Below are 14,341 nucleotides of genomic sequence, written 5' to 3' on the forward strand. Positions count from 1 at the left end.
GACAGGGAGGAAGAAAGGTAGGAAGGAAGGAAGGAAGGACAGACGGAAGGACAGATGGAAGGAAGGGAGGAAGAAAGGTAGGAAGGACAGACGGAAGGAAGGAAGGAAGGGAAGAAGGGCAGATGGAAGGAAGGAAGGAGGGCAGATGGAAGGAAGGAAGGAAAAGAAGACAGGGAAGTAAGTAAGGTAGGAAGAAGGAAACTGGGCGAGAGAATCAGATTTGAGTCTTTCATTCTCTGTAGGAAAACATTTAAAGGATCAGGCTGACGGGTCAGAACCGACCCTGGTGGTGAATCAGCCGGTCAGCTCCTCCTGCAGCTCGTTGAGGATGTACTCTCCGAACCCCCCCGCCTGGTTGTCGCTGCAGCCCAGCCGGCGTGCGCTGGTGAGCAGGTCTCCCAGCAGTTTGGTGCGATCCACCCGCGGCGCCAGGAAGTGGCTCTTGACGACGCTGGCGGTGTGCGGGTCGGCGTGCTCGCGGGCGAACTGGCTGAGCTCCACCATGACGCCGACTTCCTCCTTCAGCTGGAGCAGCAGCAGCTCCAGAGCCGGTAACACGGCGCTGATCGCCTCACAATCCGGCTTCTGGAGACCAGGAAGAACACGACAGGAAGTTAGTTAATAGTCTGAGCAATAAATACAAGAAAACCACAAAATCTGACATCATTGATTTGACTCATTTGGACGAGTGAAGCTTCATATTAGCTTCAGATCAACTTTTCAGGGTAAAATTTGACCCATTTTTACATGTGAGAGCTATAAAAACATCTTATATACATTTATTTTAGTCAGACTTTTCCTACATGTGACGCTCAGTATACAAAAATGGAAATAAAATGCATCTTTTTTTTCATTTTTGTAAAGCTGATACACATTTTTATATTATGTAAATGTACAAATTTGACCTGTGTTTATTGGAAAAATTCAAAAATCAGCATTCAAACATGTTGTTGTATTCATCATTTTCTATAAAATGTTCTCTTGGACCATAAAATAGTGATTGTGAATGTATTTTAATCACTTCACAGCTTCAGTATGAGATATTAATGTGTGTATGGCTCTAACTCCATAAAATTACTTATTCTTTCTAATCAAAAATCTACGTGACGTCACTCTCTCCCAATTTTTACTTTTAAAATTACTCTATAGTCCCGCCCACTGGCTGAGGAGCCAGTGGGCGGGACTATAGAGGACATCAGGGAAACTACCTGCACCTGTGTAGTTTGGGCCTCCAGTCTATTTAGCTGCTGCTTTGTTAATCACTCTTCTTCTCTGTTCCTTCCAGGCTTCCACCAACCAGATGGGTTAAAGCTTTGGTTTTGTTTGCACACATTTCATTCCTGATATAACTGACTAACATTATTTAATTCGGGCCCGAGCACTAAACAGTGTGAAGGCCCTATTGTCATTTTCATTCTTGCAAAACAAACTTATTTTGGCCTAAACGTGCCCCAAAACTCACGTAAATGTGCATGCATGCCCAACCTGGTGAAATATGTGATATGTCATGGTTCACAGACATGGGGATCGCAAAATAGCTCAATAGCGCCTCTTTGAAAATGTTAAAGATTGAGCCCCTCGCTCCAGATTGACGTAAATGAACAAAATTTGGTACACATATGTATCATGTAAATACGCACAAAAAAGTCTCTTGAACCCATACCCTGACTCCAAAAGGAAGATGTCAATTTTGATTCGAATTTGCGATTTTGGTGCCATTTTCGCAATTTACACGCATCGTACATTAACAAACTACTCCTAGAGATTTAATCTGACCGTCTTCAAATTTACTCAGAATCACTTTAAGATATTGGAGATGAAAAGCTATCAAAATCTTTTTCCTACGTTATACTTGGTTGCCGTGGCGATGCAGCAATTTACGATGTTTCACCATAAAACAGGAAGTGCTGGCCAAATGGCGTCACTGCACCCATTAGTAATTAAGAAAAGTGAGCCCATCCCTCTAGATTGATGTAAATGAATGAAATCTGGTACACATATATATCATGTAAAGATGCACAACAAAGTCTCTTGGACCCATACCCTAACTCCAACAGGAAGTCGGCCATTTTGATTCAAATTTTCAATTGTGGCGCTGTTTCTTGTCATTTCAATGCCACAAACTAATGGAGTTGCAGTGAATTTCGCTGTCGTTGTGGACTCTGAGCCAGTTCATAACAAACAAAACTCTGCACGGAGAATAAAAAAACATCCAACTGAAGGAAGAAGATAAAAAGACTTAAAGGCTACATTCACATTACATGCTGAAATGGCCCAAAACCATTTTTTTTGTATTTGCCTCCAAGCAACTCAGATTCAGAAGTGTGAACAAACCAAATCTGATTTCCTCATATCAGATTCTCATCCTACATTTGATTCATATCTGACATCTGGCTCTTTGCCTGCAGATCAGAGTTCACAAGGTTTTTATATAACGTCTCATTTCTCATCTCACCTGTCGTCCATCATTCAGCATCAGCCCGGTAAAAATAAACAGGTGGGGGTCGACGGAGAGACCAGGAAGTTTTCCATTAGTTCGACATTTATGGAGAAACTTCTACTCCAAGACTAGGTGGAAAGAATTTAATAATGTGTTATTTTTAAATGCGTGAAGCTCACATTTCATTTCAAATCTGCTACGTGTGGCAGTTTGGTGTCATCGGATACATGACACCTAAAACATGAGCGTGAACCATCAACACAAACTGATCAGATTGGACTTTTGAGCTTTAACCCTCCTGTTGTCTTCCTGTCCACTGTGCAACTTTTGTCCTCCCAGGTCAATTTTGTCTGGTTTGACTGTTTATAAAGCATAAAGATATAAATAAAATCGTAGGTCAATTTAGAGTTAAAAAAAGCAAACATTTTGGATTATTTGAACTTTGTAGGTCACACCAAGAAAGTGCTATTTGCTTTTCCTTCCTCTTTGAGGCCATGACAACATAATACATACATTTATTTCCTCATTGAGCCTAAATGTGATGTTTTACAGACCTCTACAGACTCATTCACACCTCATTTGTTCTAAACTTTTATTAAAAACATGTTAGAGACTCATTCTGTTCATGTACAAGATGAAAACATGAAAGTCAACTTAAAAAATGTCTCCAGCAGGATCTCTGATGTCAGCAGTGATTTCTGTTATTCTTGGTTTCTACACTAAAGCACAACCTGTATCTATAGCAACCATAGAACAACCTGTATCTATAGCAACCATAGAACAACCTGTATCTATAGCAACCATAGAACAACCTGTATCTATAGCAACCATAGAACAACCTGTATCTATAGCAGCCATAGAACAATCTGTATCTATAGCAACCATAACACAACCTGATGGTCTGTCTGTGCATTACATACCTCATACAAGTGGTAAAGATTGACCTAAAAGTTAAATGGGTTCCATAGAGTTTAGTTTTTGATCAGATATCATGACACAAAGTGACTTCTACCAAATGGTTGAGCAGAACTACAAAGGGTTAAAAACCTTAGACCAAAAGTAATATTTAAACTTGATATATGATATGTTTTTTATACAAATCTGCAGTAATGTGGCCTTAAGGCTGATTTAGGCTTCTGCTTCGGAACTAGGGCGTAGCTACGGCGTACCTACGCAGGACGCGGACCCCTATGCCGCCGCCTGACGTTCACCTCCCCAGAAATGTAACTAAGCGTCGAGGCAACGCAGACCGCAAGGGCTGTGATTGGTTTGTTTGGTAACGACGTATTTCCGGTATCGTGAACTTCCGGTCGCCTACCTATACCCCGCTATTGGATCAGGGAGGTAAACACAAAGAAAATGGACCAAGTAGAAGAGCGTCTTATTGAAGAAGTGCAATACAAGCATTTTCTTCAACATTCAACAACTGCAACTGCAGCAAGATCCTCTCCCTGTCGGTTGCCATTGATGTTTACTGTGACCGGAAAAGCGTCGCTACGGCGTAGCGACGGCGTCGTTCCGATGCAGAAGCCTAAATCCAGCTTTAAAGTTATATCACAATATTGACCCGAGGATAACAGTTTCTGTTTCTCCATGATGTGCTGTTATTTATTTGGTTTCCTCCCTTTATTGAGAGTTGAATAAGATGTTGGGTAATTAGTTTTCACACTTTTAAAACAAAACGTGAAGTAAAACGTGAAGCCGAACTGATGTGAAGTGAAGCAGTGAAGGTGTCGTCTCGTACTTTAGAGGCGGATAACAAGGTGTCCCAAACTGCTGCTGACTTGGGCCCCGAGGTCTCAGTCCTGAAACGATTTTACACGACTCATAAACTGTCAGAGGCCACGCTGTGACGACCCGCCAACGCCACCAACACCACCAACACCTCCACCTCCAACCGCTGCTGCTGCTGCTGACCATCTGGAAACACCATCAGCTCGCCCGTCCCCTCTGCCGCAGCATTAATCTCGCCAATTTTCCGGAACTCAGGGGGGGGGGAAATGTACACCCTGACCGGCTTACAGCCAGATCCAGGGGCAAGTCTCCAGGGGCTTTATCCTCCCCTCCTTCTCCTTCTCCTCAGGCCTCTTGGTATCTTAACCCCCCTCCCCTCCTCCCCTCGTCCTATCGCTAACGCCTCGTCCAAATGAAGAGCTTCGTTCCAAAATGAGATCTCTGCCATTCGGAGGAGAAAAAAAAGGAGTAACAGACAGAGAGAGATACAGAGACACCTGCTCTGACAAAATGACGGATAGCACAGGAGGTAAAATAAATCCTCCTGATGGGCCGTTTTGGGAAGGAACGTGAGGCTCCGGCTGAGTAAAACGAGAACGCTGTTACAGACTGAAGCTTCTCTGTCTCACAGATAAAGTTCAGATCGTAAATTCAGTTTCAAAATGGATCCACAAATCAAATCTCTGTAGAAGGAGCAAGGAGAAGGGTTCAACAACTTTACCCCCCCCTTTACCCCCCCACCCCCAACCCAAACCCTCTCTGGGCAACACAATCAGCCCTTTACATGCTCTTGACTCTGACCTCCGACCCTTTGACTTCTGTGTGACAACGGTGGAAAGAGAAGAGCTCAGAGATGAAATATAAATACATAAATAACCAAAAATGTCCCAAGTTTGGCAGAAAATAGTTTATTCATGTTGTTTGTATGATTTCAAGGCCTTTAAGAATAATTTTGACTTGTTAAAGCTTCAGATTAACTTTTAAATACTTTGCAGCTCTGTGCATTAAGTGCATTATGAAGGGATCTTCTAATGGTCAGTATGATTTAAAAAATCTCTTCTTGGCCTTTAACCTCTCTTGGCTCCTCTTTCTCCTTCACACTCTCCTCAGCGGTTCTTTTCACTCCCGCCGTGTAACGCCACATTTTAATTTACTTCAGTTCTTGTAAACTCCAACAAAAAAGTATCTCCCGCTTACCTTTATTCGTGCGCCACAATAAATAGTTCCAACTTAGAGTCGATGGTTGCCAAGCAACGGGGTAGCCGTAATTAGTAGCATTGAAGAGTCCATGTGAAGGCTTGCTAGTGAAGTCCAACTGACACTTTGGTCCAATCAGAAACATGTAATTTGACCGGATCTAACTCTAGGGTTGTGGAAAGCGCACTGTTATGCTTTAACCAAGATATCGATCATTAAGATTAATTGGATCAGATCTGACTGGAATGAAGCCGCCACAGTGGCTGGTAAACTGATTCAATTCAGGTGCTAATTTCCATCCCTGGTGTCCACATACGTCATGTTGTCAAAAGTATATAAAAGAAGGAGCGCTTTGGTAGCCAGGTGGTTACCGCTCATGCCAAATAATCGCAGCGTCCCTGGTTCGACTCAGGCAAGGAACCTTTGCTGAATGTCATTCCCCTATCGGCCTCTAAACCAGCTACTTTCAAAATAAAAAAGGCAAGTGTTTTACCACTACAAAGACGTGATTAAACATATAAAAATAAGAATAACAGAGCAAGATACAGAGGAATAACAACTATACAATAAATAAGAGAATAAATATCTCACGTGGATGTCTTTGCCGCAGTAGGTCCCGCCCCTCTCAGCCAGGTATCCCAGCATGGCTTCGGCCTCGTCCTGCTGCTTCAGCGCCTCCTGGTGGAAGAAAGCAGCGACGCGAGGCAGAGCGAGGTCGTCCCGCTCAAACACAACGGCCTGCAGGAGATCAGATACATCACGTTATTAACTGATATACACACAGGGATGAGATAAGCTCACGATGGACTGAATAAAGACTGTACGCTCAAGTCAAAGTCAGTCAGTAGTGTTTCTCTTTCTGACTCTTTCTGCTCGGTCTGAAGACGTTAGATTAACCTTCCTGTCGTCCTCCCGGGTCAAATTGACCCTGTCTGTTTTGACTGTTCCTTCTTTCCTCCCTTCCTTCTCTCTTTCTTTCCTCCCTTCCTTCTTTCCTCTGTCCTTCCTCCTTCCTTTCCTCCCTCCCTCCCTCCTTTTTTCCTTCCCTCCTTCCTTCCTTCTTTCCTCTGTTCTTCCTCCCTTCTTCCTTCTTTCCTTTATTCCCTCCTTCCTTCCTCCATCCTTTCCTCTCTTCCTTCCTTCCTTCCTCCCTCTTGTCCTCCCTCCTTCCTTTTCTTCCTCCCTCCCTCCCGCCTTTCCTCCCTCCCTTCCTTCCTTCTTCCTCCTTTCCTTCCTTCTTCCTCCCTTCCTCCCTTGACTCGAGGACAACAGGAAGGTTAAAATGACAAACATAAAAACAGGTTTTCTGGGTTCTAGGAAAGTTTGACAAATACCTATTGATAAAACCTTAATTGTTCATTACACAAATATTAATAATTGGCCTTATTTTGCTGTTTGGGTTTCCTATCAAAAGTTATAATGGTGATTTTCATGTTGCAGTAACACAATTAAAGAAGTAGAATTAAAGTCACATTCTCCATAGATGAGGAAAGAAAGAAAGAAAGAAACAAAGAAACAAAGAAAGAAAGAGACTCTTGTCCTCTTTGTGTTACTATGGTTACACCACAGCTCAACAGGAAACACTAAGAGGGAATCTGATGCTAAAAAGACTGTAAATGTGTCAGATATCACTTGATATGACTAACTCACACTGATGAAGCTCAATTGAAGCTGATCATCTACTTTATAATGATTTAGTCTCCATCACTTTACACTGAAAGCACATTAGAAGGTTTTAATAGTCAGTATGATTATTGATTACACACATGAACAGCTGTAACCTGTCTTTCAGGCTTTTCCTCTTTGTGTTCATCAGTCTGTGAATCAACAAGACAAATTCAGACATGTGACAGACTGTTAATGTGATAAACACTCTGACATGTTCATCACTACATGGAAGTTATAGACACACATTTACCATCAACATGTCACAATGGGATTCATCACTTTGGTGGAAATGTTTTCTTACTTTTTTTTATTGTTTTGCAGCTATTTGTCACTTTCACAAACATCTTATTTGACATTACAAATAAACCTCATGCATAATAAAACAAGCCGATACTGGAGTTGCACGTGATTTATGAACAATATCAACAAGTCTTTGATCCATTATTGACTTTATAGTGAATGTATTAGATTTTCTATCACTGTTAAACCACATACACTACCAGTCAAAGGTTTTCTTCGCAATTTCTCTGTAGGAAACACCTACATTTTTAAGTGTTTTTGTATAATTTTCAGTTTTGGGTAACCTTACCTTCTTTTCTTTTTTTTTAAACCTCTGGCAGTTAACCACTTACCTTTGTACCATTTCAAGCTATTCATTGGACTTGAACTGCTTGAATTTCAATAAAAAACTGGAAAAGATTGGGCTGATCTAAAGTTTTTGACCGGTAGTGTATATTACATTGTGGCTTATGAATCAGTTGTATTTTTGCAGTTCGTTCCCTTCCTTTAAGATCTAAAAGCTTTTTCAGAGGCTTCTCTTACTGCAAAGCTCAAAACTGTGATGGAGAAATACAGGCCTTAATATTTTATTTATTAATTTATTAATTTGTTCACATGATGATTCTAAAATAACTTGAGATTTTGATTCTTCTTCTCCTTTTTTATTTTAATAGTGCAACTTCCACCTGGTTGCCAAAACTCTCCAATTCCCCCTTAAATGATATAAAGAGGAACTGAAATATTCACTCATATTTCTGTTGCAATGATGTTAAAATCAAATATACTTTCAGCGGTGATGTCATTGTTAAAATCTCCTCAGTATATCAGTAACATGACACACAGAGCAGGCTTGTTATTCCTCTCCATGCTGGATGTGTGTGTGTCCTACCAGAGCCTGCAGCCGGTACGCTCCGTCCCACAGCAGGCTGCTCACCCCGCACAGAGCCTCCTCCACGGCGGCCTGCAGGTTCTGTCTGGCCCGGCTGCACGCGGAGCTCCGGTGCGCTTTGCACAGCGGCAGGCTGCTCTTTAACTTCTTTCCTGCGGGCTCAGCCATGTTCAAAACCCCGGACACTGTGATCCAGAGGAGAGGCGCAGATTCAGTGAAGAAGTAAATAAGACTGCGTAATAAACAGACCTGCACACCGACCACACAGGATAAATTTAGCCTGCGTGGATCAACTGTTTCCCGGTCAGCTGCTCAAGTTCATCCGGGGCTTTTGAGCTCAGAGCTGCAGCCACGAAAACACCAAAAGTTATATAACAGAATAATAATCATCACATCAACATGACTGCACACAGACTGAGTCAGTGAGATCCACACTGCTCAAAATCCTCTTTGACTTTTTATTTTAACTCCTATATTTAACATCAGAAATCAGCAATATTCAGATTCTATTCAATAAGTCACAGTGTTGAAAACAGCTTTTCTTTACCTGTTAACTAATCATGATGAATCCATTAAGCACATTAAGAGCTCATCCTTTAATTGAATGATCTATCGGTGTTAGGCTTGTAGATCCTGATCAGATTATAACTAAACTCTTTAACCAATGACAAGAATAATACTGAAGCCTGCTGACTGAGACACCTGAGAAATATTCACTCTTATTTCCAGCTTTATATGCACAATACTGAGGTTATATACTGTATAAATATAGTAACTTTCCACTACTGGTATTAAACTTAAAAGTGTAACCACAGTCCTTAAAATCTGTATTGCTTTATATCTAATCTACCATTTAACACCAGTGTTAAAAAGACTAAAACAGCTTTTCTTTACTAGTTAATAGGGATGCTCGATATTGACTTTTCTGCCGATATCCAATATTCCGATATTCCCCAACTCTTAATTTACGATACCGATATCACCTGATACCGATATTTTTACACCAAAACTATTAGGTAACAACATAACATATCTCCTATTGTTGAATTAACACATTATGCCTAATTGTATTGTGATGCTCCACTGGATGCATACATAAATGCAACATGGCTTTCCACATGTAAACACTGTCTGTGCAAAATAAGACAACCTCAATTTAAGTTATGGAAAAAAGAGCCAATATATCACTGCCATATTTATTATGCTGCTTTGCAGTCATTTACTATCCGTAGGGAACACTTGGAAATAGTTCCAAACCACAGACATAAGCCCCGTTTCTAGAGGCGGGACCTTTTACAGGAACGTCCTCTCACTCGCTCCTCTCAACTGTCTCCAGCAGAGTAGGACACAGATAGGACCCAGATAGGACCCAGATAGGACTCAGATAGGACCCAGATAGGACCCACCGGACTCTGACGGTGACGTCACAGAGGCGACTCGCTGAAAGCATAACAGAGAAAAACAACAACGAGGAGGTAAACCTTCTGTTTGTGTGTTCGTGTACATGGCGGTGGACGCTATGAACTTGTTAGCCATGGTTAGCTACGGTTAGCGACCCACGAGTCTAGCGTGATGTTGTTGTTAAACGTCATCAAGCGTCCCATGTTGCGTTCATGCAGGCTCGGAAATGCTGAAGCCTACAGAACAAACATCGGTTATAAAAACCCGATACCGATACTTCCCGATATTACATTTTTAAGTAAATATCGGCCGATAATATCGGAGGGGCGATAATATCGGAGGGCCGATAATATCGGACATCCCTACTAGTTAAGTAACATTTTACACTCATCATGATGAGTCCATTAAGCACATACAGAGTTCATCCTTTAACTGAAGGATCATCAGCGTTAGGCTTGTAGATCCTGATCAGATTATAAAAATACAGAAGCCTGCTGACTGTGAGACACCTGAGAATATTCACTCCTATTTCCAGCTTTATATGCACAATGCTGAGGTTATATACTGTATAAAAGTTACTCTCCACTACTGGTATTAAACTTTAAATGTGTAACCAAGATATTAAGATATCCTTAGACCAATATCTGATGAAAACAAAACATCATAAAAAACACAGTTCAACACTTTTTAGCAGCATGCATCCATGATTATAGAGATAATAATCAGTTAGTCCACCACTTCAAGTCCAGACTGATATATCTCTGCAGCTGTCAGATAGATCTCTGAACTTTAGCACACAGTAGACATTCATGGTCCCCAGAGGATGAATCTTAATAAGTTTGGTTATCCTGTGACTTTTCCTCTAGTGCCAGCTTAAGTTCAAAAGGTCAGTTTGTTCAACACTTAAATCCACATGCTCGGAGTTGTCTGCCTTACACAGAACTGCTCCCTGGGGACTGGAGATGGGATCGCTGTTTGGAGCTTTGGAGCCGTTTCTGATGTGTGTTTAGCCCTCCTGTTGTCCTCGAGTCAAGAATGGAAGGGAGGAAGGAAAGATGGAAAGAAGGAAGGAAGGATGGATGGGAGGAAGGAAGGAAAATAGAGAAGAAGGAGGGAAGGGAGGAAAGGAAAGAAGGAAGGACGGAGGAAAGAAAGAAGGAAGGAGGGAGGGAGGGAGAAAGGAAAAGAGGAAGGGAAGGAGGAAGGAAGGAAAGGAGGACAGAGGAAGGAAGGGAGGAAGGTAGGGGGAGTAAAGAAAGAGAGAATGAGGAAGGAAAGAAGGACAGAAGGAAGGAAGAAAGGGGGATGGAGGAAGGAAAGAAGGAAGGGAGGAAAGAGAGAGGAAGGAAAGAAAGAGAGAAGGAGGGAGGGAGGAAGGACAGACGGAAGGAAGGAAAGAAGGAACAGTCAAAACAGACGGGGTCAATTTGACCCGGGAGGACGACAGGAAGGTTAAGTTGCAGAATTGGAAGTGACGAGAAAGAAATGGACCATGACTGAGAAATACACAGCAAGCAAGCGGTATATAAATACATCATGGATTACAATTAACTGATAAGTCGTGTAGTTTTCTCAGTATCTTGGGACATCGGTGTCACTCCGCGTACATTGCATGACTGATTATTGACCAGCTCATGACAGTAGAGGGAGGGCCGCACACTCGCTTGTGACGGCCGGTCTGCGGTGTATTCATGATGTCGCCGGCCTACCGGGAATCGTCCCGTCTCTCCCGATGGCCGCCCCGCCTTTGCTTTATCGTCCATTATGTTCAACCCAGCCTCACTTCTTCCTGTCACTGATCAGCTGACCATCATTAGTGGTTGAGTGGACACTGGTTCAGAGTTGACCCCTCTGGTTCTTCCTCCTCTCTTGTTTCAGTTCAGGATGAGTGACGGGAGGGACTGGCTGCTCCCCGGGGGTCAGCTGGTCCAAGAGGGAAGAAAGGCTGGCTAACCCCCCCCCCCCCCCACCCACCCACCCCAGGTTAACAGGACCTGCACCCTTGACATGACTCTTTGACCTCCAGACACTTCTGTAATGATCTGAGCTGGACGACGCTGTAACAGATTACAACAGCCCAGTTTCCACCTGGTGATGCTGCGCCGCAGGAGGCCCGACATCCAGCAGACATCCAGCAGACACCCAGCAGACACCCAGCCATCAGAGTTAAGACATCTTCTGCTTCACTGCTGCTTCCACAGATCATCCACACAGAGGGGTTTCTGTAGTTATGGCGCCAAGTCCAAGTCGTCTCACAGGCAATCTGGGCCTATAGACGTCCGGATGACAGATTCCAGTCCCGGACCTTCTAGCTTCAATGTTTATTTTCAATGTGCTTCTCTCTCTCTCCTATTCTCCCTCTCTCTTCTCTCTCCTCTCCTTCCTCTCTCTCTCTCTCTCCTCTCTACTCCAACCGGTCGAGGCAGATGTTCTCCCACTGTGAGCCTGGTTCTGGTTCTGGTTCTGAGGTTTCTTCCTGTTAAAAGGGAGTTTTTTCTTGCCACTGTCGCTAAGTGCTGCTCATGTGGGAATGTTGGGTCTCTTTAAAATTAAAACCTGAAGAGTTCGGTTTAGAACCTGCTCTGTGTAAAGTGTCTTGAGATAACTTTTTTGTGATTTGGCGCTATATAAATAAAGATTGATTGACGCAGATTGTGTGCTAAATAAACTGGAAGTTAAGTTCACTTTGAAAATAGAACAAAAACTTGCATTGCATGATTTCCTTCATAAACAGGAAGTGTTCACGCTGCTACAGGCTCTGAATACATCATCATCTATCGTTGATATGATTGGCTGTAAGTTTGTCCAGTAGCGTACAGAAGCATTTGATCGACATTCGTTGATCCCGCCTCAAATACGAGGAAATGACCATTCTGGCGAGGAGCCGTTCATTTCCTGGTTCATTGGTCTGGTGTTAGAAGGCTAGCCAAGTCCAGTATATGAGACATGTATCAGCTTCTTTGTATTAAGGATCAACATGGTTCCTTTGATGGTAACGTTGATCGATCGGTTGGTCGACCTCTTTGATTGAGACTGAGGTATCTCGACAACTATTGGATGGATTCCCATGAAAATCGGTGCAGACATTCATCGGCCCTTAAGGATGAATTATAGAGCTGCAACAATTAATCGATTAGTTTTCAATTATTCAATTCAACACCAACTAGTTTGAGAATCAGTCATTTGTAAGAAAAGGGGAATTAAACAGGGGTCAGTGAAGGTTGATTACATATGTACAGTATAGTATAGGAGTGTTGTGATTGGTCAGTGATTCTCCTGTGCAGACCAGGCTGGTAAAACCTTTGTGGTTATTTAGTCCTATAGTGGGATCCTCTACAGTCCAGATGATTGGGACTCTGGTTGGTTTACGGTTCATTTGTTCTAGACCTGAACTCAACAAATGTGCTCCGACTGAAAAACAACCACACAGAGACCCATTTAGAGGAGGTTTAGAGGAGGTGGTCTCAAACTCATCCACTGATTTAAAGCAGAGCAAACCAACTACAGGTATAATAATAAACACTCCTGTCTCTTCACATTGAAACTAATATATATAGATAGATAGATAGATAGATAGATAGATAGATAGATAGATAGATAGATAGATAGATAGATAGATAGATAGATAGATAGATAGATAGATAGATAGATAGATAGATAGATAGATAGATAGATAGACTTTATTGTCCCTGAAGGGAAATTTGTCTTGGACACCGTAGTTAAAAAGAACAAAGAAAGTAAAAGTAAAGTTGCACATTTGCACAACAATAATAAATGATGCAATGCTTCCTGTTGCCTCAATAAATACATAAATATAATAAGTACACGTATTGCACATTCCCACAAACTTCCGTACAAGGTAACAGTAAGGGGATTACACCAATCATAGCAGACAATAATGCATACCTCACACTGTTTACAGAGTCTTATTTATTATTCTAATAGAGGTAGGGACACATTAATATTTAAATCTGTTAAACTTGCATATGGGGATTCTGTAACGTTTACCAGATGATAGCAGTTGGTATTCTGGATTGAGGATGTGGGCAGAAATCGGAAGAAGCTCTCTGTGCCAGTCTGAGGACAGACTCTTCATAGATGGACTGCAGAGAGGAGTTTTCAGTCCTCCCTATAACCTTCGTTGCTGTCTGGACCAGACGATTAAGTTTAGATTTTACCTGAACAGAGAGATTGCCATACCACGCAATATAAGAACTGATCATTAATCTGGGGCAGGATTAGATGTAACAAGAATATGTGACTTTAATTAGGATTTACAGGAGCCTTGTGTTTTTTATGTTAACTATGGAAGTCAGAGTTTTCATCAGAGGGCCAAATGTTTTTTGTTGCAGGGCCGAATTTGGCCCCCGAGCCACGATTTGCCCCCCCCCCCCTTATTTACAGTCTACAAATAGTAAATAATCGACTTGAGGGTTTTGCTTTCTGTCTGTTCTTCTTCTCTGATGCTCAGTAGCTTCAGATGACACCAAAACACACTGAGCCCTGTACTAGTGTGTGTGTGTGTGTGTGTGTGTGTGTGTGTGTGTGTGTGTGTGTGTGTGTGTGTGTGTGTGTGTGTGTGTGTGTGTGTGTGTGTGTGTGTGTGTGTGTGTGTGTTGGACGTAGCAGCTGTCATCAGACACTCAGAACTTCACTCAGACACTGTGTTGTTGTTGTTGTCGTCCAGCTGTACGTACACAACCTCACACAGTGACACTTTAATGGATGTCAGC

The 14,341-nt window shown here is 42.3% G+C and overlaps 1 protein-coding gene across 1 annotated transcript; it reads right to left on the minus strand.

Moving 5' to 3' along the window:
* Positions 1–213: 213 nt before the first annotated feature.
* Positions 214–8,388, minus strand: zgc:172145 (Ferritin light chain, oocyte isoform-like). Its single transcript, XM_062420489.1, has 3 exons — positions 8,208–8,388; positions 5,963–6,109; positions 214–585 (listed from the first exon to the last, which is right to left on the minus strand). Exons 1-3 carry the CDS (start codon positions 8,373–8,375, stop codon positions 295–297), a joined length of 606 nt encoding a protein of 201 aa, XP_062276473.1. The 5' UTR covers positions 8,376–8,388; the 3' UTR covers positions 214–294.
* Positions 8,389–14,341: the final 5,953 nt, after the last annotated feature.

The sequence above is a fragment of the Scomber scombrus genome, chromosome 6, assembly GCF_963691925.1.
Source record: "Scomber scombrus chromosome 6, fScoSco1.1, whole genome shotgun sequence".
Classification (NCBI taxonomy): domain Eukaryota; kingdom Metazoa; phylum Chordata; class Actinopteri; order Scombriformes; family Scombridae; genus Scomber; species Scomber scombrus.